Source organism: Cibotium barometz, chromosome 53 (assembly GCF_041138505.1).
Source record: "Cibotium barometz isolate CiBa-2024 chromosome 53, ASM4113850v1, whole genome shotgun sequence".
In the NCBI taxonomy this organism is placed as follows: Eukaryota; Viridiplantae; Streptophyta; class Polypodiopsida; order Cyatheales; family Cibotiaceae; genus Cibotium; species Cibotium barometz.
The window spans coordinates 5,805,552-5,832,941 of record NC_141098.1 but is presented as its reverse complement, the minus strand read 5'-3'; the positions used below and the strand labels follow the sequence as shown (position 1 = coordinate 5,832,941).

Sequence of the window (27,390 nt, the reverse complement as noted above, 5' to 3'; positions counted from 1 at the left end):
GATCAATCCATTTCATCACCCTCAGATGATGAAGAAGATGAAGATTCAAGATCTCCATCTGTCAACATGTTTCCTTCGCTATCATACTCTGGCTCTATAATGGTGGTGACTGTCATGGCCCTGTGAAAATGGAACAGCACAAGTGTGGGCATGGTGGTTGCAGAGTCAGAATATTCTATGATTCACATGGGGGGTGCCCGGACAGAGTTTAAGATGTGTGGACATCCCTAGGTGTGAAGGGGGGAACTAGAAACATTAAATTTTAATGTTTATAAAAGTTGCCCCTAGGCCTTAGTGGCCCTAGGGAACTTTTAAAGTTTGGGGCCCTAGGGATTATTTTGGGGAGGAGGGCCACTCCACTTTTGGAGTAGTGCTTCTCTCTCCTCCCCCTCTCTCTAGCTTTTGGGAAAGGAGTCGTGGAGGAGCCTTCAAGCGCATGTACACAAGCGTGGAGAAGTTGAAGAGCAAGTCGACTGCAGATTTTGGAGTGCTGCTGCTGTTTTTCTGAGTGTAAATCAGCCGTACAGCACTGTACGGCCCAATCTGTGCAAGTACACTCTCTCTCTCTCTCTCTCTCTCTCTCTCTCTCTCTGTGGTACAGGCTGTGGGTCTTCTTCTCTGCTGGACTGGCTGCGCACAGGTCCTGTACAGGCTGTGCAGACAAGTTTTCAGCAAGTACAGTACTGTACGGCTGCCGTACAGTGTACGGACAGCCAGGTACAGCAAGTACAGTTGCTGCAGGCGGTGCAGACAGGTGCTGGACAGAACTGAATACTCAGATTCAGGCGAGCACAAGTGTGGACAGCAAGCTGCGTGTGCAAGTACAACTCCTGGCACGTATCCCGAGGTGGTACAGACGGGTATGGGGCTGTTTTTCAGATCTGTACTTTCAAAGACAGCATAAGAGTGAACACCAAGAGGAGGGTACAGGCAAGTACAAGCATATATGTGAAGCAGGGTTGTGGATACAAGTGCCTGCAAGTACAGATTGGTACCGTTGCTTCCTCCAGTGCTGTTTCACGAGCTGAATTTGCTCCGTTTTTGTTCATCTATCTCTCTTTCTACTGCTTGATGTCTGTTGCAGATATGAGTTATCTGGCCCCTTGTGAGAGGAGGGGTATGGCAGATTGACAAGGGTTGAGACAGAGTTTGGACAGCACATGTATGTATGAGCTGAGATGATGTATCATGCACTTGAGTTATGCCAGATGTATGCCCATGGCTGGCCTGCTTAGTGGTCTTGGCTGATCAGAGGGAGGCACAGTGTGTTATTGTGGAACACAGATCTGTGTGCATAGATCCTCTGTGCTAAGAAGGATTTGTGGGCCGTCAGATTGGATATACAGGTGTAAACTCTTGGCTGATTTTTGTGTTGTACTCAGCCATTCATATTATTTTAATTGAATAAAGAAATACCGCAAGGGGCGCCAAGCTTTGGGGCCAAGAGGTGTCGCTGTGTTTTCAGATTTGGGCACTCTAGCTCCAATCTGCTTTGTTTCACATCTAGACTACAAGTGGACGGGTGATTGCTAATCTACCGCACTCTGGTTTTCTATCAGAGGCCGGTTTCAAGGTTCCGTTGCCGGGACCAATCATCAACTTTCTGAAGGGGGTGAGCTCGTGGTTGCTTTGAAGAAAGCCAACGCTGAAAATTCAGCAAACATGTCTGATACAGAGGATGAGTACTTCTATCATGAAGAAGAAGAGCAAGAGACTTCTCCTGAAAGAGATGTATCTGAGGATATTTTTGCAGGAGAACAGGCTGTAGATGTTGAGCCTTATGAGGATGTAACACAGCCAGAAGATGTGCATGGTAAAGAGGATGATGATGCTCGGTTCAAAGATCGCTTGGCTAGTGTTATGGATACTTTTATGCAGCTCACACAGAGCGAGAGATTTGCTGAATTTATGAGATCTCGCACCGAGCCCCAGAAAAAGAAGAAGAAGGTTCGTTCGAAGAATCTTCCGCAGGGTCATAGTGGTACCACTCCACAGGATCCATCTCCTGCACAGTTTCCGAACATGCAGCATGCTTTTGGTGCTAACCCACAGAGTTCCTTCTATGGACAGCCACCTATTCCTCAGCAGAATATGCATCCAGGTTATTTTGGTGGTGGCTCGGTGTTCCAATCCATGACTGGGGGTTATCCTCAGGGAGGCATGGGTATGTATGGGCCTTTTGGAGCCAATTTTCAGCCTGGCATGCAAGGGAATATGTATGGTGGTATGCAGTCCGGTATGCAAGGAAATGTGTTTGCAGGCATGCAACCTGGGATGCAAGGCAATATGTTTGGTGGTATGCAGCCAGGTATGCATAATGGAATGTTTGGAAACATGGCTGGAATGTATGGTATGCCTGGTATGGGAATGGAAAATGTTGACCCAATGATGGGTATGAATGTCGGGGGCAGCAATCTTGCGAAACCAGTTCCATATGATAATCTGACGCCTATGGGAAAGGCAAAGGATTACAAGGAAGGGGGAGCTGCAGTGAAGTTTGACACATTCAGTGGAGCCAAGGATAAACTTAAAGCACTTACCTTTTTACAGCAGTTTGATGCTGCTTTTTCTGGTGGGAATTACACAGAGTCCTCTAAGGTGAGGAAAGCTGCCACTTTTCTCAAGGGCAATGCTTTGCAGTGGTGGTCTACTCTTCTGTTGTTGCAGGGCATAGCACCCACTACATGGGTCCAATTCAAACAAGTTTTCTCTTCCGTATGAATAACATCTACATTTGAGGTGGATGTTATGACCGCATGGCACAAGCTGGATGCTTCAAAGTGTGATAGTTTGGAGAATTATAACAAGAAGTTTTGGGAAGCTCTACTCCCAGTGACTTCTTATCGTGCGGTGCCATTATCTGAGCAGGTAGAGAAGTATTGTTGTGGGCTGCCCAAAGAGGTACGAGATTATTGTATAAAGACAAGAGTAACGAACATGTCACAGATGATTGAAAATGCTATGACAGCTAATGCGTTACTCACAGGTGGTTCATTGGGTTTAAAGGCAGTAAGAAATTGAGCAAGAAAGCTGAAAAATTTGGGCATGCTTCTCGAGATGCTAAAGGGTCTTCAGAGACAAAGTATAAGAAGTTGCCAATGCCCAAGAGGACTTCTGAGGAAAGACAGGCTTTGAGAGATGCTCAAAAGTGTTTTTACTGTACTGAAGAGGGGCATATGTCATTTAATTGTCCCAAAAGAACGTCCAAAAAGGACCCTGACAATAAAGGAGAGCCCAAGCCAAAGAAACCAAAGCCTTCTGCAGGCTTAGTTCCTGATCTTGTGGGGGAGCAGCTTGGTGGTAAAGCTACAGAGTTGTGCAGGGCATGGGGCAAAGTGAGAGATCAGAATGCTTTGATCTTCTTTGACACAGGTGCTAGAGCCAACTTCATTTCACCAGACTTGGCTGGCCGATTGGGGATTCGCGCAGAGGAGATGGGGCCGTTACATGAGGCAAATATGGCTTGTCCAGGGTATGCAGAACCCGTTACTCCTATCATTGGGAAGCTTCGGCTTCATTTGCAGGGTTATGTGGACAGCGAAGAGTTCTTCATCATGCCTTTGAATGGCTGTGATGTTTTGTTGGGGATGCCTTGGTGCCACAGGGTACACGCGGTGGTGGATACTTACAATAGGACAATTACTCTGACTCATAGAGGGAAAGAGCATGTATTGGATGTAAAACTCAAAGGGGAATCTGTTCCTATTGTATCCGCTTCGGCGATTTCATCAGTAATGAAAAAAGCATCTTTCCGCGTACTTGATTTATGTAAAGGATGCACAGGATGATGAGTCTAAGTCTAATTTGTCTATGTTAGATAAGGACAGGACTGATTTCTTAAGTGGGTTTCAAGACTATTTTTCCGAGTCATTGCCAGGAGAATTACCTCCTGAGAGGCCAGAAGATCATGCCATAGATCTGATTCCTGGTAGTACTCCACCGAATAGACCGCCGTACCGTGTTAGTGCAACCCAACAGGAAGAGATTATGAGTCAGGTGCAGGAGCTTTTGAATAAAGGGTTGATACAGCCTAGCTCATCACCCTTTTGCTCACCTGTGCTCTTGGTGCAGAAGAATGGTTCTTGGCGCATGTGTATTGATTACAGGACGCTGAACAAGAATACCATCAAGATCCCCATACCGAGGATCGATGACATCTTGGACCGCTTACAGGGCTCCACAGTTTTCAGTCGTATTGACTTGAAAAGCGGGTATCATCAGATACGCATTAGACCCGAGGATGTGCATAAGACAGCATTCCCCACCACGTTTGGGTTGTATGAGTTCTTGGTTATGCCCTTTGGTTTGACAAATGCGCCTGCCACATTTAACAGAATGATGGACAGGATTTTCAGGCCTCATAGAGAGTTTGTGGGCACATTCTTTGATGACATGATTGTGCATTCACAAACTGAGGAAGAGCATAGAAGGCATTTGGCCATTGTGTTTGCAGAACTCAGAAACCATAGGTTGGTGGTTAATGGCAAGAAGAGTGAGTTCTTTTTGCAGGAGATACATTTCTTGGGGCATATTGTGTCTGGTCATGGAGTCCGTATGGATCCAGCAGAGGTGGAAGCAATACTTAATTGGCCAGCTTTGAGGACCGTGCATGATGTACGCAGCTTTCTAGGATTGTGTTCCTATTACAGGCGTTACATACGGCACTTTGTTGAAATTGCTTCGCCCCTTCATGCTTTGATGAAGAAAGCAACTCCGTTTAGATGGGCTGATCGGGAAATTACAGCATTCAAAAAGCTCAAAGAAAAGCTTACTTCGGACCCAGTATTGGTGTTACCGGACCTCCGAAAGGCTTTTGTTGTCCAGTGTGATGCATGTGGAAGTAGCATTGGTGCAGTTCTCATGCAAGAGGGACATGTGATAGCCTATGAGAGTAGAGTATTGCAAGATGCTGAGAAGCATTTACAGGTGTATGAGAAAGAGATGTTGGCTGTAATTCACGCTCTTTCTACATGGAAACACTACTTGCTTGGGGCTGATTTCACTGTACAGACAGATCATCAGACCTTGCGATATTTCCTTACGCAGACTAAGCTTTCAGAGAAGCATATGCGTTGGGCAAACTTTTTGTCAATGTTTCACTTCCAGATTGTGCATGTGGAAGGCAAAAAGAATGTAGTGGCAGATGCTTTGTCACACAAGCCACACGTCTCTGCAGTTTCACTTGCTTATCATCATGAGCTTGATGAAATGAAAGAGCAGTATGCCCATGATGAGGATTTTGAAAGGTTGTATGATCAGATGTTTGAGGGTCAGCGGCATGAGCATTACACTCTCAGAGATGGGTTTTTATTGATGCATGGCAGACTGTGTGTTACCAGGCCATTGCGACTCAAGGTTATGATTGAAAGTCATGCTCCACCGTATGCAGGTCATAGAGGTATTGACGCCACGGTCAAAGCAGTGGAGACTTTCTTTGATTGGCCAACCTTGAGAAGAGATGTTGATGCCTTTGTGAGGCAATGCATCGTATGTCAGAAGGTAAAGTTTGACCGTCAGAAGACGCCAGGGTTATTACAACCTTTACCTATTCCGGATAGACCTTGGGAGAGCATTGCCATGGATTTTGTATTTGATCTTCCACGGACACAAACGGGAAATGATGGCATCTGGACTATCATATGTAGGTTCAGTAAGCAGGCTCATTTCATTCCCGTGCGGAAGACAATTAAAGTGGATCATATGGTGAAGTTGTTCATGGCGAACATCTTCGAGTATCATGGCTTGCCTACGTCTATCATTAGTGACTGTGATCCACGGATGACGAGTTTGTTTTGGAGAGGGTTGTTTGACAACATGGGTACAACTCTCAAGTTTTCATCGTCATTTTATCCACAGACAGATGGTCAGTCAGAAGAGGCTAACTCTACAGTGTTGGATCTTCTCAAGTGTTATGTGTCAGAGCACAAGCAACAATGGGAAAAGTATCTTCCTTTAGTGGAGTTTGCATATAACAACACTGTACATAGCTCGACAGGCAACGCGCCTTTTGAGATTGTGGAAGGAGGAAAGAAGGTACCACCCATTTTGCATACAAAGGATAAGATCTTTGAGGCTGATCAGTATGTGGAGAGCTTGGATGAAGCTTATCGAAGAGTTAAGTTGGCCCTCCAGAAAACTCAGCAGAAGCAAAAGAAAGCCGCAGACCGTCTCACAGACGTGACTTACAGTTTGCATTGGGTGATTGGGTTCTTTTGCGCTTTGAAAAGGCTAGACTCAAGAAGATGAAGGGTAAAGAGCGCTTATTCCCTAAGTTGAGCATGCGATATTATGGGCCTTTTCAGGTTTTGGAAAAGATTGGTGAGGTAACCTATCGTTTGAAGTTACCAGATCACTGGAGGATTCACAATGCTTTTCACGTGAGTCTTCTTAGACCTTTCCGTGGGGATGTGCCTGAGGATGTATCAGATGAGGCTCAGCCGGAAGTTGAGGAACTTGATGAGGTTCTGATTCCAGAGCAGATACTGGCACATAAAGAAAGGAAGGTACGAGGTAAAGTTTCCCGTTGCTATCTTGTGAAGTTCAAGAACTATTCACCGATGGATGCGAAGTGGATGGAGGAAGGTGACTTAACAGATTCACCTCAGGTTTTGCAGCTTTATCTCGATGCCTTTGAGTTAGAGCCGACTCTTCTTGTGGCTCATTCAGGTTCAGCAGAGCATGGGTCTAGAGCATTCCCTGATGCTCAAGAGGGGGGTAGCACCTCCACTCCCTTGATACAGACAGGCTCAGATGACATCTAGAGGTCGCTTGGTGCAGTTTTTATCTCACCCGAAGGTATTGAGGCTGACAGTACATCTGTTTATGGGACTTCTATGATATATTTTGTGTACTAGTCACATGAGATTTTTGTGGATATGTATGATTCACGGTGGTATACAACTTGGACTATTACTATGCCATTGGTTTGCAGTGAATGTTGATACATGTGTATGGCTTAGAGAGATTGGGACGCTGATCTTGCCATATTGTATATTTCACTTTGGAAATTTTGATGCATCACCAGAATGCAATCGAGGACGCTTGCCATTTTTCAAGAGGGGGGTATGTCATGGCCCTGTGAAAATGGAACAGCACAAGTGTGGGCATGGTGGTTGCAGAGTCAGAATATTCTATGATTCACATGGGGGGTGCCCGAACAGAGTTTAAGATGTGTGGACATCCCTAGGTGTGAAGGGGGGAACTAGAAACATTAAATTTTAATGTTTACAAAAGTTGCCCCTAGGCCTTAGTGGCCCTAGGGAACTTTTAAAGTTTGGAGCCCTAGGGATTATTTTGGGGAGGAGGGCCACTCCACTTTTGGAGTAGTGCTTCTCTCTCCTCCCCCTGTTTTTCAGATCTGTACTTTCAAAGACAGCATAAGAGTGAACACCAAGAGGAGGGTACAGGCAAGTACAAGCATATATGTGAAGCAGGGTTGTGGATACAAGTGCCTGCAAGTACAGATTGGTACCGTTGCTTCCTCCAGTGCTGTTTCACGAGCTGAATTTGGTAAGCTCCGTTTTTGTTCATCTATCTCTCTTTCTACTGCTTGATGTCCGTTGCAGATATGAGTTATCTGGCCCCTTGTGAGAGGAGGGGTATGGCAGATTGACAAGGGTTGAGACACAGTTTGGACAGCACATGTATGTATGAGCTGAGATGATGTATCATGCACTTGAGTTATGCCAGATGTATGCCCATGGCTGGCCTACTTAGTGGTCTTGGTTGATCAGAGGGAGGCACAGTGTGTTATTGTGGAACACAGATCTGTGTGCATAGATCCTCTGTGCTAAGAAGGATTTGTGGGCCGTCAGATTGGATATACAGATGTAAACTCTTGGCTGATTTTTGTGTTGTACTTAGCCATTCATATTATTTTAATTGAATAAAGAAATACCGCAAGGGGCGCCAAGCTTTGGGGCCAACAGGTGTCGCTGTGTTTTCAGATTTGGGCACTCTAGCTCCAATCTGCTTTGTTTCACATCTAGACTACAAGTGGACGGGTGATTGCTAATCTACCGCACTCTGGTTTTCTATGAGAGGCCGGTTTCAGTGACTGCAACAGCAACTGGCACCGCATCATCATCATCTCTCGCTGCTAAGTTGTTAGTACCAAAAGTATGTGCGTATCGTGCGATAAAACACACACATAAGTTAAACAAGAAAGTGCATGTATCCTCACTTGCTTGGGTATCCCCAATGTGTGGAAACGGCTAAAATCCGCGATGGTGGCTAGCCTAGGGTTTCTTTTGGCCCAAAATGTTTTTAAAAACTGCCACGTACAACCAATGAAGTGATAGCTCAAGTTGTGAAGGTGTTTGCCTAGGACCAAGAGGTGTAGGGTTCAAAGCCCCCCTTGGTGCTTCCTCGACAGCATCACCTACGGGTGGATAAATAAGTGCCTACAGGAGGCCACCTATGGGAGGTGAAAAATTGGTAACTATGGAAGGATCTTGGACCAGAGGACAGTTCAAAAAAAAAAACTTGCCATGTACCGATCCGTACCGTACGGCACAATATTGTACCGTACACTAAAATGTACCTTATCATAAGATACGTAAATATGGATGCAACCTTGACATTAAAAAAGGCCTAAATTTAGAAATCTTGGTCATAAGAAATGGACCACGGTCATAGAATGGTCTCTAACTAGGTTGGACTTTGAGGTTTGTACGATTTTTTTAAAGGAAGAGTTCCGGTCATGAACTTCGTGCTAACAAGGTTCTCTGTGAATCCACATTTTGTGTAAGCCAAGAGAATAGGTAAAGGTTAGAACTCTTTTACATGCGTTGCCCCATGCTACATTAGAATTGTCTTATGGTTCCTCTGGGGTTTCGACAAATCGATACAAGAACTTAGAGCCTTAAAAATAGATCTATTTGTCTTTACACATATTGCAACCACGCGCATTTAAAGGACCTTTCTCAAGCTTTGGAAAATGAAGCTTATTAAGTTAAGCTGTTTTCTTTAAGCTTCAAGCTACTGCCGGTCACAACTCTTGAAGAAAATCAAGGCTTGCTTTATGGGCTTAAAGAGAGAGAAGCTTGTAAATTGTTTTAAGCTTTGATGCTATTAAGATTCACAAAATACTAGGTGCTGCCCTGTTTTAACCTTTTAATAAGCTTAAAAGGTTTTAAGCTTATAAAGTCTTTAACCCTTAGTTCAAAAGAGGGCATGTGCTTGAGGGAGCTCTTGAACTTGTGGTCCTTAAGCGCCCAGCGCTTTCGGCGCTCTTGCTTGGTGTGGATAATCGTGTGCTTTTCAAGGTGCCCACTGCTAGCGGCCGTCATTGGTGTGACTGTGCGCGCCATCTGTTGGCTGTGAGAAGGAAGAAAAGAAAAAGAAAATTGCCCGTCACTGTCTGCCAAACTATGAGAAGGGAAGAGAGGTGCACCGGCCAATTGATGAAGGAGAAGAGGAAAGAAAAAAAAAATCTTTTGCCTTTTGCTTGAGGAAAGAGCCTTTAATTTGGGAATCCAAACTTAATTAAGCTTCAATTAATCAAATTAATCTCTGTTAAAAATGATTTTTCTTTTTTCTTAAACTTGACTTGAGAGCAATCTTGGACCATCCAAGATAGAAATCTGGCACTGTCATTCGCTTAGCAATCCGACTGTGGAACCCAAACCTTCTTCTCTTGCTGGTTCCATCTGTTAGGTTGGATTTTATAAGAGGTTAAGAATTGGGAAAAACCATTTTTCATGAAGAAGTCTACTCTCCGCAATCAATACAAGGTAACCTATCCATCCCTGAAGTGTCTTGAACTACCGGAAGTAGTCCCCTATCTTGACAAGGTCAGCCTCAATGCCTTCCAAACAACCACCATGGGACCGGATTTCTCTCACCCTGAACTTCATGGAGTCCTACCATAACAATGATAACACGGATGGCCGGATGGGTCACAAACAAGGATCGCCATTGGACCATTTGCCTCTTCTACTATCTTCACTATCACAACAAAAACCTCTCCAACAAGCAACAATGAGGCAGCCCAATCTCTAGTTCCATCATGAGATTCGGAAATCATACCTTGCTGCGTGAAACAACCTTGGACCACCATCAATCATTGCCAATCAAATGAAGGTGATCTTGGAGCATGAATCCGTAAACCAAAGCCACGGGCCCTCTTTCTTTGTACGGGTCCCAAAAACTAGCAACCCCGGAGATGAGACCTCCCATCAAGCATTTTCACACCCACATTACACCATATACACCTCCACATGCTTCCTATCTCAAGGATGAACCAAACTCTTATCTCCAACAAGCCCCGAAGCACATGGATTGGTCTCTCCACAAACTACATCTTTGACCATCCACACCTCTCCGGAACTGACAACATCTTCACCGCCCGAGCTTGGCGACGCGAGGACACGGTCAGCATTAGGAAAGGGGGTATGTTAATCACTTTGCCGATTAACATGATTTCACCCGCCCGTCCTACCGGAAGACGCTTTGCCATCTTATCCGCATGTACCAGAAACCCATCTTTTGTAAGACTACGCTAGACTTTATAAAGCGGCCTCACCTTGAGCTTAATGCCAAATGGAGAAATGACAACCTCGTGCTTAAGGCTAGAACTAGTGGCCTGGTTGTCTGGCCTAGTGAGAAAGTTAGTTATTATATATAAGTCATTTTTGGAATTAAACAATACACACTCATTCTCTTGCAATATATTACTTGTGAGCTCTCTCTTTTCTCTACTCTCTTGCTCACTGTGTTTTATTGGATTCTTGCATGCTTGATGGTTTGCTTGCACAAACCCTCTTTGCCTCCATCTAGGCAAAGAAATCTCTACCTTCACTCCATGGCCATGGAAGCATTCTGGTGTGACAACGGAGTGAAGTCGCAAAGGACAAGCTAGCGCACCCACAAGGAAAGTTGCATTTGCGGCTCTATGACAAAGTTGTTTCGGGATAGGCTAAGGTAAGCTCTAGTATTGAACAAATTGTTTGCAAGAGCTCCATTTCCTGCCAAAGATTATTTGGGGGCACAGGTTCCACCTAGCTCAGACAGTGATGCCTATCCTCTTATATGCATATAATATAGTCATATCAGATTTGCAAAGGTGCACTTCAGCATTTTTGTGATGAGAGTGACCTCACAATGAATCTTGGTAAAACCAAGATCATCCTCTTAACACTTTCCCATCAGGTACAGCAAGCTTAGAGTCTCGTGGTTACAGTTGTTGGGCTTGGGCCGAGCCACAGTTATCCTCCATGGCATTTGCTCATGTATACAGGTGTATCATTGCCCTCTTTATTTTTAGACAAAAGCCCATTGAGGCCTTTCGGGCCGGAAGTCTTCATGTAGAGGGTGCCGTGCAGCATAGACAGATGGATTTGGAGAACGTAACATAAAGGTCACCCACACACCAAGCACCGAAAGTGAAGAGATAAGAGAGGAGGGGGCCTCTCCTCCTACCTAGCCCTAGCTTGTTGCTTTCTCTGTCGTGTTTGCAAAGAGCTCACTTCTGTCTCTCCCCTTTTTTTCTCTTTTTTTTTTCCCCGAGAAAAGATCCTTTCATTAGTTATATAAAAATGCCCGTAGGGCTACAAAAGATCCTCTCCTGCTCATAAGAAAACAGAGCAGAGAACAAAACAAGGCAGCCAGGGAGACTCTCCCTAGGTGCTGAAAAGTACAAGTATCAGTACAAAGAACTGAGGGGCTATATCATACAATAGGAGGGGGGAAAAGCCAAACAGGTGGCCTGTAGTGCCAACGGGGGGACCCCGCGTGTAGGGTATAGAAGGGGCCGCTGCGCCAAGTGGTGTGAAAAGCCTGGGGCCGCAAGATCGCCTCATCCGAGTCGCCCCAGATGCGGTCATACTGTCCTCGCAGGGTGTAGATCAACTCCTGCCAAATCCCCCGAACAGTCTCTGCTGGTGGCTCCAGTCTCCCCTCAAAGGCCCTGAAACACCGGGTCCTCTAGGTGAACCAGATGGTGAGGTTGCTGAGGAGCTCCCATCGTAGATCCCTCTCCTGTGTCCAGCTGGCGGACGAGAAATCCGGTGAAGGAACAAGGCGAGGCTGGCCCCTAATGAATCTCATGGCCTGGCTGTCCTGCTCCGTCTCATAGCCCATAGCAGGCCCTGACGAAGTCGACCAAGCAGCGGCTCCCCACGTATACATACCCTCTGGAGAGAGGGGGGCCAGAATGCGCAGCATCCGCAGCCAAAATCTGCTGCGCCTGAGGGCAGTCCCATAGGCAATGTCTCTGTGTCTCCAGAGGGTGGCTGCATCGGACGCAGGCCGCCAGAAGACCGCTGTAGACAAGCCAGGTGCCAACTGTTGAGCCCCTGTGGGCGACCAGCCACTGGAAAGTCGAGATCCTGCGTGCCTGTCGACTAGCCCAGAGCCGGGTCCAAAAATCCTCCAGGAACTCTTGTGAGAGTCCCTGTAGCCGCCAGTGCCGCGATGCAGCTGGAGAGACCATCCTCCTCGCCGTCAAAATATGTCGCCCCAACCGAACAGTATACTGGAAAAAGGTGATCCCTGTGGCCTCAGGGGATGCATAAGGATCATGCCACTCGTACTCACCAGGGTCCCACTGGAGCCGAGCCAAGGGGCGCGCTGCATATGCCCATATGCGCCAATCAGGGAGCACATCTGCAGGATCAGGGTCAATATGCCACTTCCGAGAAGCAGCGGCCACTACCCGTATCCTCTGAAAGATGCACTCTGCAACCAAAGGCGACTCCACCTCCACTCTCTGAAGTCTGCCCTCATCCTGGATCTCATAGTAGAGACATCTGCCATCCTCAGTGCAAGCTCGGACAGTAATCAGGATCTCCAACTGTGTAAAGGCTCCCATCCACCGTGGGGCCACTAGCTCGAGAGGCGTGAACCACTCCTCTATGAGTGCCTCCTGAATGTCATCCCTCATAATAAACCCCCCTCTGAATGCCCACCCGATGTACTGCAAGAATCACGGATCAGGCGCCAATGGCTGTGTCCCATGGCGACTGCCTCCCGCTCAGACAGAGCAACCTCGTGTATGCATACATATCCAGGGTCGCGTGCTAAGTCTGCCACTATGCGAACGACCAAATGATGAATCCCCGCGGGCCGGAGGTATCACTACATGCACTCTGATGGGTGCTGGCTCATGGGGGCCCTCTGCTCCAAAAAGCCGTGTGAAGGAGTAATCAAAAGCCTCCGAGCGCTGTCTAGTGCCGAGACGACTCAGCCGACTGCGGATAGATGATATCCGTGAAGCCCGAATCGGCATGGTAAGTCTCCTCTGCGGTGCTCGAGCAAGGTTGGTGCTCAGAGCCCTCTGGACTGCAGGTGAACGCCAGGGGACTGCCAGGGCCTCCCGGGGAGCTGAGGCGGGTGGGGGGGGGGGGGGGGGGGGGGAGGAGGGGGGGGAGAAGGGGGTGGAGAAGGAGCCGCTGCCGAAACCGGAGCGGGGACGGGAGGAGGCGAAGGTGGAAGCGAGGCGGGAGGGGGGGACGGGGGAGGGGGGGTGGGGGCGAAGGAGGGGGTGCTGGCATCTCCTGGTCCTCAGTCGGCGCTGGGGTCTCCTCCTGGAGGGAAGCAAAGCTGTTCCCCACAGGAACCCAGTGATGCTGAGACTGTGGCTGCTGCTGCATCGGTCTCTGGGCGTGCTGCTGTGGCTGTCTCCCTCGACGGCGCCCCTGCCAGGCTGCCACTCCGAGGTCTCTGTGGGCTGAGCAGGTGTCCCGGAGGCTACCTGCCGAGCCGCACCTGTGGGCGGGCCATCAGGGGCCTGCTGCTGCGGTGAATGTCGGGGTCTCCTGCGAGGGCAGGCCTTGGCCAGGTGGCCGACCTGCCTGCAAATAAAGCACTGGTTCGGGAGCCCCGAGAACTCCACTCTCTGATCAATCCATCCCCCCCTCCAGGGAAGCAAACTGTAACATGGAAAAGGCGCTCTCCCTGCTTGGCCGCTGCTGGGTCAAAGCCATGCTGCCAAGGTCTGAAGAATGCCTGAGCGCCCCTGATGTCAAGGGGACTCATGGCAAGGTCCTGGGCCACGCTCTGGGCTGTCTCAAACTCGATCTGGTAGTGTCCACGGCCCAGTAGCTAAACGTCCAGGATCTTGCCCACATCTGCAAGCAGGCGGGCTAGGAGAAGATCCCGGATCTCCCCTCTGCTGGGGCGAGTGCCGACTATACGGCAGATGGTGGAATGTGCCTGGAGGCGTTCCACGTCTGCGGCGAGGCTCGCTTCCTCTTCTGGCGAAAGAGAGAGCCTAATGGGGGTATCCTCAGGGGCGGGCGAGGGGGCTGCGGAAGAGTCCCTCCGAGGTGGGACGGGAGGAGCCTCCATCAGAGTCTGAAGCTATGGCGAAGGCGGAGCGAATGCGGAGAGACCTGCAAGAACCGAGCTGCACACGAAGGGCGGAGGGGGAAGGCGGAAGGTAAAAAAGGGAAAAAAACCCCAGGGGGTGGAAAAACCAGAAAGACCGGGAAGGAGGGGTAAGGCGGCGAAGAAAAAAACCCTGGGGGGGGGGGGGGGGGGGGGGGGGGGGGGGGGGGGCGGGCGGAAGCAGCGCGAAAGAGGGGCGGGGGGAAAAGAGGGCTGGTGAAGGGGGGGGATGGGGCGCTGAAGAGGGGAGGGGGGGGCGCGAAGGCGAGGAGATGGGGGCGGGCGCTTCAGCGCAAGAGAGCCAGCGGAGGGGGGGCGCATAAGCGAGGGCAGGCGGGAGGGAGAGGGCGCGTGGGTGGGAAGGGGGGAAGGGCATGCAGGGGGGGGGGGGGGGGGGGGGCGGGAGCTTCAGCGAGCGTTAGCTGATAAATACTTCTCTCTCTGCCCTTGCCTGTCCTCCTACCTGCTTTGTCTCTTCTGGACATTCTTTCATGTACAAATGCAATGCAGTTGGCCCTGTCTCTTCATATGTATACCATGGGGTTACTTTCACTGGCCCTATCTTCTCCATGCAATTGGCTGCCCAAGCCACTGGGTGGGAGGTTACGCTTAGAGAGACGATCCTTCCAGGAGCCAAGCACTAAGAGCTGGCTATTTGACACATTGGTGAAACCTTCTATGATGCTATGATGTATGGTGCTTCATTATGGGGGCCCAACTCCCCCCCCCCCCCCCCCCCCCCCAAAAAAAGAAAGAGATCCTTCTATTAGTTACCGAGCAGAACAACCATTATCCATAATGGCTAAGTACAAACTCTACTCCATAGAGGGGAGCGAGAGTCGAGATTGAAAAGGGACAACAATCTCTCCAAATGTGCCATGCAACAAATTTGCTGAAATCTCCCATCTTTGGCTGGAACTGGGAGTCCAACAATGATCAGTAGATGGAGCTAGAACTGGCACTGCAGAAATATGGAGATGAGAGACCTGCAGGGCAAGTCCCCCACCCTTCTCTTGATATGCCATGGCGGCCTCGGTCTCGGTGGCCCAAGCAACTATGTCGCAAGTAACTTTGCAAGAGGGGGCCCAGTCCATAGTGAAAATACGGAGAATCCGCTACCAAACCTGTTGAGCCTTCAGGCAATCCCAAAGGCAATGACACTGGGGCTCTTGGAGATGGCCACACCTCCAACAGACTGCTAGCCTACCTCCTACAGCCAGCCAAGTGCCAACCGCCAAGCTCCGATGTGCCAGCTGCCACAGAAAGAGAGTGATCTTTCGTGGCCGAAAACTGTCCCACACCCTCTTCCAAAAATCTAAGAGAAATTAAGTAGGGAGGCCCTGAGACTACCACTGCCCTACTGCTGCTACTGGAGTGCCCTCGAACTTTGGCATCTGAATCCTATAGTCCAACCATGCAATGTAAGCAAAAGAGGTGCCGAGAGCCTCCTCACTGTCATAGAGATCATGTCGTGTGCACTTCCTTGGGTCCCACTCGAGTCGCATGAGAGGGCAACCCTTCCAGAATCCAAATCCATAACCGCTAGAAACTCTCTGGACACCTTTGGCCGGTGTGCATGGAAACCAATCATCCGCACCCTCTCCAAGGTGCATTCACTGAAATCCTCCAAAGGGAGCTCTACTCTCTCAAGTTTGCCATGTGGTCTGATAGAGAAGGTGAGTAAGGTGGAGCTCTCATCACTGCCATGGACGGCCAAAGGTATGTCATGCCTGGTGAACACTCCCAACCATTGGGTTGGGGTAGGGGGGGGGGGAGTGGAAGGGTTTGAGATTGGGGCCAACCACTCCGGGAAAATGGAAGAGTCAATCTCAAGGCTAGGCCTGTCCCTACCCTGTATCCCAGTGAGGCTCCTCTCCTCAGCCTTCGAGGACAACTGTATGAAAAAATGCCTATCTCCGGGTTACCGAGTGGGACCCATACTCAAAGCTCCCCATGTGACCATTGGGCGAACGGACCAAGGGGTTCCGAATCAAAGATTGACGGAGGTGCTCCTTGGATGTAACTAGAGTGGATTGTAGAAGGGCCGGCATGATGTGGCCCACACAGGCCTCTTGTCGCTACCAGCCCCAAGAAAGTTGCGGATCAACCGCTGAACCTGACCAATGCAAACCCAGGAGAAGGCCCAACAAGAGGTGATGTACCACATGGTAGCGAGAAGAACCTGGTTCACCACCACGACCCAATTAGCTAAGGAGAGCCTGGCTAAACTCCAGTATAGCAGCTTCTTCCAAATGCTCAGAAGAAGAGAGCTAGTCGCTTCTCTAGGGAAATATCGATACCAACCTGGCATCCAAGATAATGAATTGGAGTGCCACTAGGGATCCACTGAAAAGCCCCAACTGGCCTCTAAGTCAAGGCGCACACAATGAGCCAACCCAGAATCCACATGACTTGTGTCTATTGAAATGTGCTCCGGATGCATGGCAGAAGATCTCAATCACCTCGGTGAATCTTTGGAGATTCCCCTCATCTCTAGATAGGTATGCTACTAAGTCATCGGCAAACTCTGAATCAAGCAACTGCTCCTGCATGTGGATGGAAAGACGCAACCCCTAGAGCCTTGTCTCCTGAGCAGATAGAAAACTGCTCATGGCCTCGGCAACAAACAAAAATAGTAAGGTGCTAGATGATAGCCCTGCCAGACCGAGCAAGAAAGTGTCATAATCTCATTGAAGGCACCTTTAAAGCCGTCTTCCATGAGATCCCAATGCCAAAGAAATAAGGAAACCGGACGCCCATCTTCTCCCGGGCATTTTTCCCTGGGAGTGTTGTCAAAGCCTCCGCAAGCATGGTAGTATTACAGCATGGCAGATCTGGAGAGCTAGATGCACGGAGGCTATTGAGGGTGTCCAGATTTTTGGGTCTCAGTGCATTAGTACTATATGGGGTGATATCATCCATACTCTTATGGCTACTTGGGCTGGTATTCAAGGGCCCTCTCGTTGTGTGGAGGCAAAGCGCGTGATATTTATGTGGGAGTGGGACCATGGCATCTTCTTTTCCTCTAGTACCACAGGTCTTTCATGGCATCATGATGCTCCTCAGTGGTTGAAATCACCTTCTTACATATTGGGGTGATTTTATTCTTTTCCGGCTTATAGCTGTGATTGTTGTATGTCTTTTTCATACTTAATAGAAATCTATTTCTAAGAAAAAAAAAGAAAAAGCCTCCGCTAGCTCCTTTGAAGTAAAGGGTGTCAACAAAAAAGTCCGGAGACCGCCGCCGGGGGGGGGGGGGGGGGGGGGGGGGGCACCTCTCTCGTGCGCCACCTGACCCACTCACGCACATCCAGCACCTAAGAGGATAAGAGGGCATCCATGAGAAGAGAACAGAAGAATTCTATGGCAATGGCTCACACCTGCAGGGGGATCCACAATTATGGATCCATCCTGGCCTCGCAACTTGCAGGATACCATCCCTCCACCTGTGTGGGCCTGAAATCTCAAAGAAACCTCGATGATCCTATCGCCTGCATGGGTCCAAAAGGAGGCTCTAGCATGGTATCTGTACTCCACCCTCCGCTCCTCAATGGAGCTAAGCTCTATATGGGCTGCAGCCAACTAGGCCTCAATCCACAGGCTTTCCGGGGTACCTAAAGCCCCTGCATGGAGGTTAGGCTCTGTGAGGTTTGCACAGGATAGACTAATGAGATGGCATACTTGATAAGTACAAGTCATGGTGAGTTGTTACGGGAGATACTAAGTCATATGAACAAAAAGGATATTTCAGCACGCAGAGAAATAGCTCTCCAGGTGTCTACAGTGGTAGCAGCAAGTGAGCAAAAGCACCAGGCCCCGTGCTTTTACACACGGATATAGACTATTAAGATATGTATGCATGTTGTGTGTAAGTATAATGTGTATGCATCTTTCACCTATGTATTTGAAAGTTTTCACAGTACAGTAGGTAAACAGAAATCTGTGTCAAAAAAATTTGAAAGCAAAACAAGGAAGAACAGCAAAAACCTTACATGACTATTTGGATAAAACACGACATATAATCACTAGTCTATTTCGTTCATACAAACTGAACACAGATTGTAACTCCACTTACAATTTCATTTCGAGTTCCATCCACAATTGAGTCAAGCTGGCCTTGATGTTTCAAGAGAAAGGGGCGTACATAGCCCATAAAGCAGTGCCGGGCTCCCTACACATAGCAGTAAATTACCATTAGTGTGGCGATATATATAGGTATACGTATGTGTGTGTGTGTGTGTGTGTGTGTGTGTGTGTGTGTTTCTCCACACACACACACGCACGTGCGCGCGTATCCATACATATACATACATACATGCGTATGCATATATCTACACACACACACATACATATACATATACGTACGTGTATATATATATATATATATATATATATATATATATATATATATGTATGTATGTATGTATGTATGTATGTATGTATGTATGTACACGTGTGTGTGTGTGTGTGTGTGGAAGAACAGGGATAAGGGATTTTTTCTGGGTTTGGGGGGTGTGGGGGAACAAAAGATGGCTTGCAGTACACTACACTCACATTACTAATTGGAAGTTGAAGCCAAATAAGAAATGCAAGCTTAGCGTGATGGTAGCAAGGAAACCTGTCCAATCAAAACAAGTGCTTTAAAATTAAGTATAATGACAAACCTAAAGCTACAGGCCATGAACTACACACTAGAGCTGCCGGATTCTTTATACTGTAAAAATGGGTCTTTTCCTCAGGATTGTCAAGTTTTTACTTTCCTACGCCCAAAAAAAGATTGACACGTGAGTACCTTAATCTGGATGCACATGGACATGTGCAGCCGCCTGAAACAGAGAGTCGGAGGGCAAGTATGGACAAATTTGGGAGCACTTCGGGCGGGGGACACAAGGCAGCCAAGGTCAGGGTCACTGTGGACAGCGTATACATCGCTTTATGGGGTCGTGGTTCAGCCCTACAGGCCGACCAGCATCATAGACGCCTATTTATAGACCAGGTCAGGTCATTCATGGCGCAGGTGAGCAAATGAATCTGGGGCAGCAAGTAGGACTCCTGGTGTAACTATTCCCTAATTTCTCAGGATTCATATTGTAAATTCTCTATTATCCATGGACATGGGTGTTGGACACTACATGTAGCCATGGAATGTTTATGGTTAAGCTTCCCATGTATGTGTATGCTAGCTGTATCTAGCTGCATAGAAGCATGTTAAGCATTTGATGGATCTTGGAGAACCAAATGTAATATATAATGCCATGGATATTTGATGGATCTTGGAGAGCCAAATACCATAGCCCTTGTAAATATCAAGTACATATAGGGTTTCTTCCAAAATATGTGTTTAAATGCATACATTTGTGTGCATGGCTTATTTTTATTTGCATGTATTGTTTTGTTTACCTGGACAATGCTTGTATTTTATTGCATGAGAGGCCATAGTCACATGGGACGGGGAACGGGGATGGGGACGGGAATGGGGATGGGGACGGGGACGGGCAAAAGGCAGGGAATGCGGACGGGGACGGCATATGGAATATGCAATTTATTGACTACAAAGCACACTAAATAAAAGAACATTTATGTTTTTACACTTTGAACTTTCAAGGCATCACTTTAAATGTACAATACGTGGTGCAAACACCGAACAGGAGCTAATAAGTACACCGACAAAGTTCAAACCAATATCTAAGCATGGAATGATGATCACTATCAAATAACAAAAGACTAGTGTCTACAATGCACATAAAGTGCTGAGTCAAGACTCAAAAGTAAAAACAATGAAACATAGCTAAATGATAAAGCATAGAGCCTGCAATGCTCAATCGGAGGTTGGAGAGTGAGAAGTACTGGTGTCATGATCATGGCTGCCTACATGACTAGTCTGAAAGGTAGTGGCATCGTCCTCTGGGCTTTGTTGTGTCGCCACCTGCTCATTTCCCTTCTCCTACTCCATCTCCCACTGGGTAAAGGGATCTGCCTCTGCAATCGCACCCTTGCAAAGCATTCGCAAGTTTGCGCTTACAAAGACAAGATCATTGGCCTTTTCTACACCAAGGCGGTTCCTCTTCTTTGATGCAATATGGCTGTAAGGACTCCAAAGCTGCTCCAAACAAGAGGAGCTTACAGCTTGGCTGAGAATGCGGATAGCCAAGTGTTGCAGCTCAGGCCCATCTGAACCATAGCAACCCCAACCTTCAACCTATCCTCCTGTGCATCCGCACAACCAAAAGCACCACGAAAGGAGCTGTATGCAACAAGCTAGTCTTTGATTTTGCGCCTAATGCCTGCATCTGGCACTGGACGATCCAAGATGCGCCTCCAGCCATCACTGACCTCTCTGTCACTCTCTTGTCCATTACCCTGAAACTCAGGTCGTCCATATATTCAGCTGCATGCAAGGGAGAGGCATAGGAGTTCCACCTCGTCACACATAAGGAACGAATCTCCTTGTATCTGTCCTCATCGGGCTCTAACTCTTGCAACTTCTCTATCATTTTAACCATCACCTTCCCGATGCATGGCTGCATAGCATCTACAAGCCTCAACAAGTGGACGATAGGCCTCACCATAGCATCAATGCGTTTCACATCCTCCCAAAAGGAAGTGCTCTTTGCATGCTCCCTGCATAATATGCCTATCGCAAGATAATGATCAATTCCATTTCAATATATGAATATATACAATGAAGAGGGCTAGAGGTACAATCCCTCCCTCTTAAATCTGTCTTGTTCGCAAGATGTCTATGCCTGTACTTCAAATACATCTGGACCAACCACTTCCTCATAAGCCTGAAGTATCTCTAGATAGTCCTTGAAGTACTCCTCTGGCATCCATTTCGCATCCAAAGGCAAATAATTCTTAAACTTCAAGAGGAACTTTCTGACCACTGTCTTTCCGCTTTTTCTCACGGAATGGAATACAATTTGTTCCGGTTGCAAGATTTCTTCTTGGTCTTCCACCTCTTGTGGATCCTCCAATACAAGCTCCTCTGGGGGCAATCCCGTATATGGTTTCAATAAGCTGACATGGAAGGCATTATGTATCCTCCAATGATCTGGAAGGTCCAACCGATAGCATACATCGTTGATCTTCTCTGTAACTTGAAAAGGTCCATAGTATCTAGGAGCAAGCTTGGGATCCTTGTGCTCCTTAGCTTTAGACTTTCTCAGTTTTGCTTTCTTGAATCTCAACAAGACTCAATTCCCTTGTTCAAAAGTGTCCTTCCTTCTATGCTTATCTGCAGCTTTCTTTTGCTTGGCTTGAGATGTCTCAATAGCCCTTCAAACCTGTGCAAAAGCTGTATCCAAATCTTGAACAAACTCATCCGCATGGAAGATCTCTTGCTTGGTTCTTAGAACAGGCAATAACAATGGTTCGCCATAGATAATCTCAAAGGGAACTTTGCGTGTCGAGAAATGAACAATGTTGTTGTAAGAATACTCAACCAAAGGCAAATACTTTTCCCATTGATCCTTCGCTTCGAGAGCATAACACTTTTGCATATCCAAGATAGTGAGATTTGCAATCTCACTTTGTCTATTTGTTTAACGATGATGAGCCGAAGAGAAATTCAACTTTGTCCCCATATTGTCAAAAAGAGCTCTTAAAAGAAACTAGTAGTCCTCTATCTCCCACAATGGATTTACGTAGTCCATGGTGCTTGAAAATCTGTTGAATAAACAATCTTGCCATATGCTCTGTGTTGATAGTCTTCTTTACGGGAATAAAATCGGCTTGCTTACTAAATCTATCAATAATAGTCCATATTCCATCATTCCAATTTCCCGAATCCTGACTTTGGCAATCCAAAGATAAAATCCATAGCAATACTCTCCCATGAAACATTGGGAATTGGCAAGGATTGTAATAATCCTGCGGATTTTGTCGATCAAACTTGACCTTCTAACAAACCAAACATTCTCAAATAGGCCAATAAAAATAGCTCTCCAAAGCTGGAGTTGTCGTCAAGATGCCTCTATGACATGAAGTACCTAAAACTTTGATGATCCGTCTTGATAATAAACCCAAGACCGTAGTGCTTCCAAATCTTTAATGCATGAATGATAGCCATCAATTCTTTCTCGTATGTAGGTGTGGTCTTTTCGACTCCTTGAAGTCTTCGACTCTCATAGGCAACAGCATGGCCCTCTTGGTTCAAAATTGCTTCAATGCAATCTCCTAAGGCATCACATTCTACCATAAAAGGCTTTGATGAGTCCGGAATAATCAACACCGGTCCTTTGCTAGCATAAAATTTTAATGCTTCAAAGGATTCTTTTTCAGCTTTGGCCCACTGAAATCCCATGGCTTTCTTTGTCAAATCATGCAATGGACTGCATTGCAAACCACTTGATAAACTTATGTAGTAAGAGCATAAGACAAGAAAACTTCGGACTGCATGCACACTAGTCAACTCTGGCCATTCCATAATAGCCTTGACCCTTGTCTGGATTTTGCCATGAATCTCGGTTGTCATTCTTCATTTTGCCCACCATCCAAGGCATGTGCAAGGCCTCGGCTTGTAGAACTTTGTCTTGTGCTTCCTCCAAGGTTTTTGGTCCAACCATGTACACTGCTTACATAAGCTTAATTTGCAATCCATTCGCAAACTTATTGGGTACGGTAGTTCTCATCAAGATCCCTCTTCGCGTTGTAGTGATTTGATGAAATATTTGTGAGAAATAAATTAAATTCTTCCATTAGTGGTGGAATGGGAGATAAGAAGTAAACCTAAATGAGACGGCTGAAAAGTTATTAAGGTAACTTGCCACATTTTCACCGACTTTTTGTTTTACCTCGTCCCATTCTTTCTGCACATTTGCTTCAAAGTTTGCAGGTAGGAACTTCTTGCTGAACAAGGTCTTCAAATCGGTCCATGTTTTTGGCTCGGTCCCTTCTTGTACCACCTTTAGCCACCAATTCAAGAGGAATCCTTCAAATGCATACAAACCATACGAAGCTTGGACTTTTCGGAGAAGTCCTCGCCTCCAAAAGCGGAATCAAACTACTTGATAAAGGATAAGGCTTTTTGGGCGTCCCGTTTTCCATAAAAAGCATCTAACTTGATGCTCTTTTCTCCCGGCTTGAAGTCCACTTTGCCGGTTATTGAAGGCTCCTTTGCCTTCCTTTCCCTTACTTAACACGATGCTGCTGCATCCAAGGGATAGCCTCCCTATCTTCTCCTCAAGAAGCGGAATGGGTAGCTCTAGATCCTTCTGCACTAGTGACTCCTTTGGCCCAAAGATAAGCTTTAGCAACTTCAACTCTTTCGCCTTCATTGCTTGATCCTTGATCAAACATCTGTGCCCTTCCATGGTCCTGTTCCTCCTTGGCTCTCCAAGCAAGGAATTCTTCGTCTTGTCTAAACCGTTGAAAATCTTGGTACTCAACTCATGACATGACTGCGGTCTCATGAGTAATGGATCGTCGACCTTGGTTCCCAGTTGCTAAAGAAATCCGAGTCGAAGTCGATGTCAAGGCACAAGATCTCTGATGCCAAGCACAACCCGGGGATGACCCACAAAAATCTCTCACTGGCCCAGTACCAATATCCAAAATCTGAATCAAACTCGAAGTCTAGATAATGTCCAATAACAAGCTCAATGCCCAAGCTGTAGTAAAACCTCAAAAAATCTCCCTGAAAAAGTGAACACCAAGATGAATCCACAGATGGCCGTGGTGCTCTTATACCGAGAGGCAGATATGTGGGCTGCTTGTTGCCAGGTTTCTGCCGAATGTCAAGGGTAGACACTAACGGCGCTGCTAGTTGCAGGGGGCACTACTGGCGGTGCTAGCGGCGATGCTGGCCCCACAAGCGGAGTAGATGACTGGGAAGGGCACACAGCCGACGCAAAGCAACTGAGCAGCGGCGCAACTGCTAGAGCAGGCAGCGCAAATACTGGGTAGGCAGCACAGATGGGTGGCGCAACCGACTGGGTTGGGCACAGGCCAACCGATCAACAACGGCACCGGTGAAAAAGGGCGGTGCAAATGAGCTGTCCAGCAGCGGTGCAAGGACAAGAGGCTGGCGGTGGTGAAGACGAGGTTGATGATGAGGGCCTTCGTACTCTCGAAAAGCCTCCACACGCTTGATGCCAAAGAAGGGAGGCTCAAGGTTCTTTTATACTTGGGAAGAGCCTTGCTTTTTGCCAAAAGCAATACTTTTTACTTAGCTTGTTTTTCGTAGTGTGACCTGATAATCAACATTGGGCAATATTGGGTAAACCCAATAGCTAGGAATGGATTGAAATCGGAGCTAAGCCCTCAAGCTAGTCATCCGGGGCGGCACCAAATATGTTCAAGTCAAGAGCTTACCTTGCCGAAACAAGTGTCATTGGGAACTTTGTTGTAGAGCTGCGAATTGCAACTCCCCGGTGTGGGTGTGCCAACCCGTCCTTCGCATCCTCACTCCGTTGTCACATTGGAATGCTCCATCACGATGGGTGTGAAGAAAGAGCTCTATCCACTTAGATGGAGACAAGAAGAGGGTTCCCTTCATGGTGGTTCAATCTCACAAGAGGTGGATAGAAGGGAAGCTCATGAGAGAAAGAAGCCTACAATCAAACCTATCCCTACAAGCACCATCAATCTATACCAAGATCCAATGAAATACAAGCAAACAAGAGGTTAGGGAGAATAAGGAGATCTCACAAGTATTCTATTGCAAGGGAGTGATTATATATTGCTTAATGTCAAAATTGACTTATATACAAATGGCTAGTGTTCACACTTGGCCGGCCATAACATAAAAATGATCCAGGGCCACGATTTCCAGCCTTAAGCACGTATATACACGAAGTCTCCGACTTCCCTATTTGGCATCAAGCACGAGGTAAGGCTGCTTAATAGATTCCAACGCTGCCTTACAAAGAATGGGCTTCCATTACATGCGAGTAAGACATCGAAGTGCCTTACCATATAACGGGTGAAGCAAACCATGTTAACCGGAGCGGTTAACACCCCCACACCCACACCCACACCCCAGCCACCACCTTCACCCACATCCATTTCCATAACGATCTTGACCACATCTATGAGGACCACCTCTCCCGCCAACATTCATCCCTCGACTTATCCCTCCCTATCTCCACCATTACATCCCAACTCTCCTCCAACATCCATGACTCCACCCACACTAGCTACCCCTATAATACATACTCCTCAGCAAGTTTGCCAATAGGGTCCCAAGCCCAGAATGGGTGGTATGATGAACAGTGCAAAACCACCAGGTTTTGCCACTTACGCGAGAAGGAACATGGGCTGATTTCAACGGGGATCCCTCGGAAGCTTGGCGCATTCTTGAGGAAAAAAGGACCCCTATACCTATCGCAAACCCTAGTCCTCTCTAGGAAGCCTATGCACGGCAGTTGTATTGTTGCATTTTAGGGTTAGGGTTAATGCAGGTTAAGGTGGATGAAAGGTAACCATGATGCGAGTGTGGACAGAGGTAGTGAGAGAGAGATGATGAAGCTCAAGAAAGAGAGACAATACTCAGATTGTTGCACGACTCAATGATGATTAGATTAATGATGTTGTGAATCCTTCACCAAGTACAATGCTTTTATAGGCTTAGAGCCTTATCTTATGGCTCAATCACACACACTGTAACAATGCAATATGGCACATGTGCTGACATCACTGCTTACTACATACACACACATATCTAGCCTTTAGAGGCTGTTCGCACACGTAGGCACATTTACACATACTAAGGGGTGGTTCACACACAAAAAGCTCCAAATCCCAACAAGACCCCCCTCGGACAAAATGTGGAGAAATGCTCGAGAAAGCCTTCAGCAACAGCATCAATGATGCCCTCCGGACTGCACACTATTGTTACCAACACCTAGACCTCATGTCAACAAGGCGTGATAAAGGAGCTCTACCATAACTGCAAAACCAAGACCTCTCCGTGGCAATAACCCACCCCATCCTCGTAACTTGTTAGGTGCAACAACTTGCACTAATGCAAGAGGTGAGAGTTTGATATGGGAATGAAACCTTTTATATGATCAAGGCCCTTTTACACACATAGAGGAAAAACACACAAAAATCTGACACACAATGGATTATTGCATCTCATTTTGGGGGATAACTAGGGTAGAGAACCCTTAATCTGCACACAAACTGATTAGAGAGCCCAATCATAGTCTTTCTTATAAATAGAAAGGTGGCTGCCATTTCTTCTTCAATCTCCTCTTGTTCTTTTGTTGAGTTGTCTTCTACTACAAGATGGGCATGATGCTTTTCTTGTTCCTCTTCCATTTTCTTGAAGCATTGATCTTCTTAATGCCCAAGTCTCTTGCAGTAGAATTGAATTGGTATCTAACAGCTCTACCCAACCATTGACCTCAGATTTTTCATCATAAACATTTTGTCCTCCCATTTACTAATTAGAGCTTTGTCAAGGTCAACACTGATACCACTAGTGTTATCTTCTTCCTGTAGTCTTCTATCTTCTTCGATAAGCATAGCCACTATATCTTCATAAGATGTATAATGGGCTAGTCAAAGAACACATAAAATTTGAGAAAAATGTGATACCTGTCATATGCTCTTAAGAAGCACAGCTACCTTATCATCATCATCATCAGCAGCAGCAGCAACTCCTCCTAAGCTGGAGAGTTGTTGTGTGACTGATCCAATGTTGTCCAGGTGTTAACTGAGTCATCATTCTCATGCATCTTTAGATCCAAGAATTTTTGCTTGTGATATACTTTTAAGTTGGCAATCTTATTTAGAAATAGATTTTTCAATTTTACCCATACTTCGTTGGATGATTTCGTAAGATTGAGCTGATGTATCAAACAGTCAGCAAGACTGAGGCCAATAAGAGCAGGAGCACGATCATTACGATCTACCCAAAGACGAACTTTTTCTAGACCCTCCTCAGCATCAGGCTTCTTCTTAACTCCTTGGACAATTGTTCTAGAGCCCATCCTTCATAAGCATGAGCTGCATCTTTGTCTGCCATGTCAAGAAGCCAGTGCTGTTGAACTTGACCATGAAATAGGTGCTAGATGAAGTGGCCTGGTCCATTTTGAAGAAAGTTGAGCAGAAGTT

The 27,390-nt window shown here is 46.9% G+C and overlaps 1 protein-coding gene across 1 annotated transcript in view; it reads right to left on the bottom strand.

Moving 5' to 3' along the window:
* LOC147608229 (HVA22-like protein k) overlaps nucleotides 1-27,390 on the bottom strand; it is a 126,377-nt gene that overhangs the window by 6,020 nt on the left and 92,967 nt on the right. Inside the window, exons 5-6 of the mRNA XM_086788919.1 lie at nucleotides 18,883-18,946; nucleotides 18,404-18,499 (exon numbers count right to left, since the gene is read on the bottom strand). Coding sequence (XP_086645045.1) covers nucleotides 18,404-18,499; nucleotides 18,883-18,946 — 160 coding nt within the window. The remainder of the gene's footprint in view (nucleotides 1-18,403; nucleotides 18,500-18,882; nucleotides 18,947-27,390) is intronic.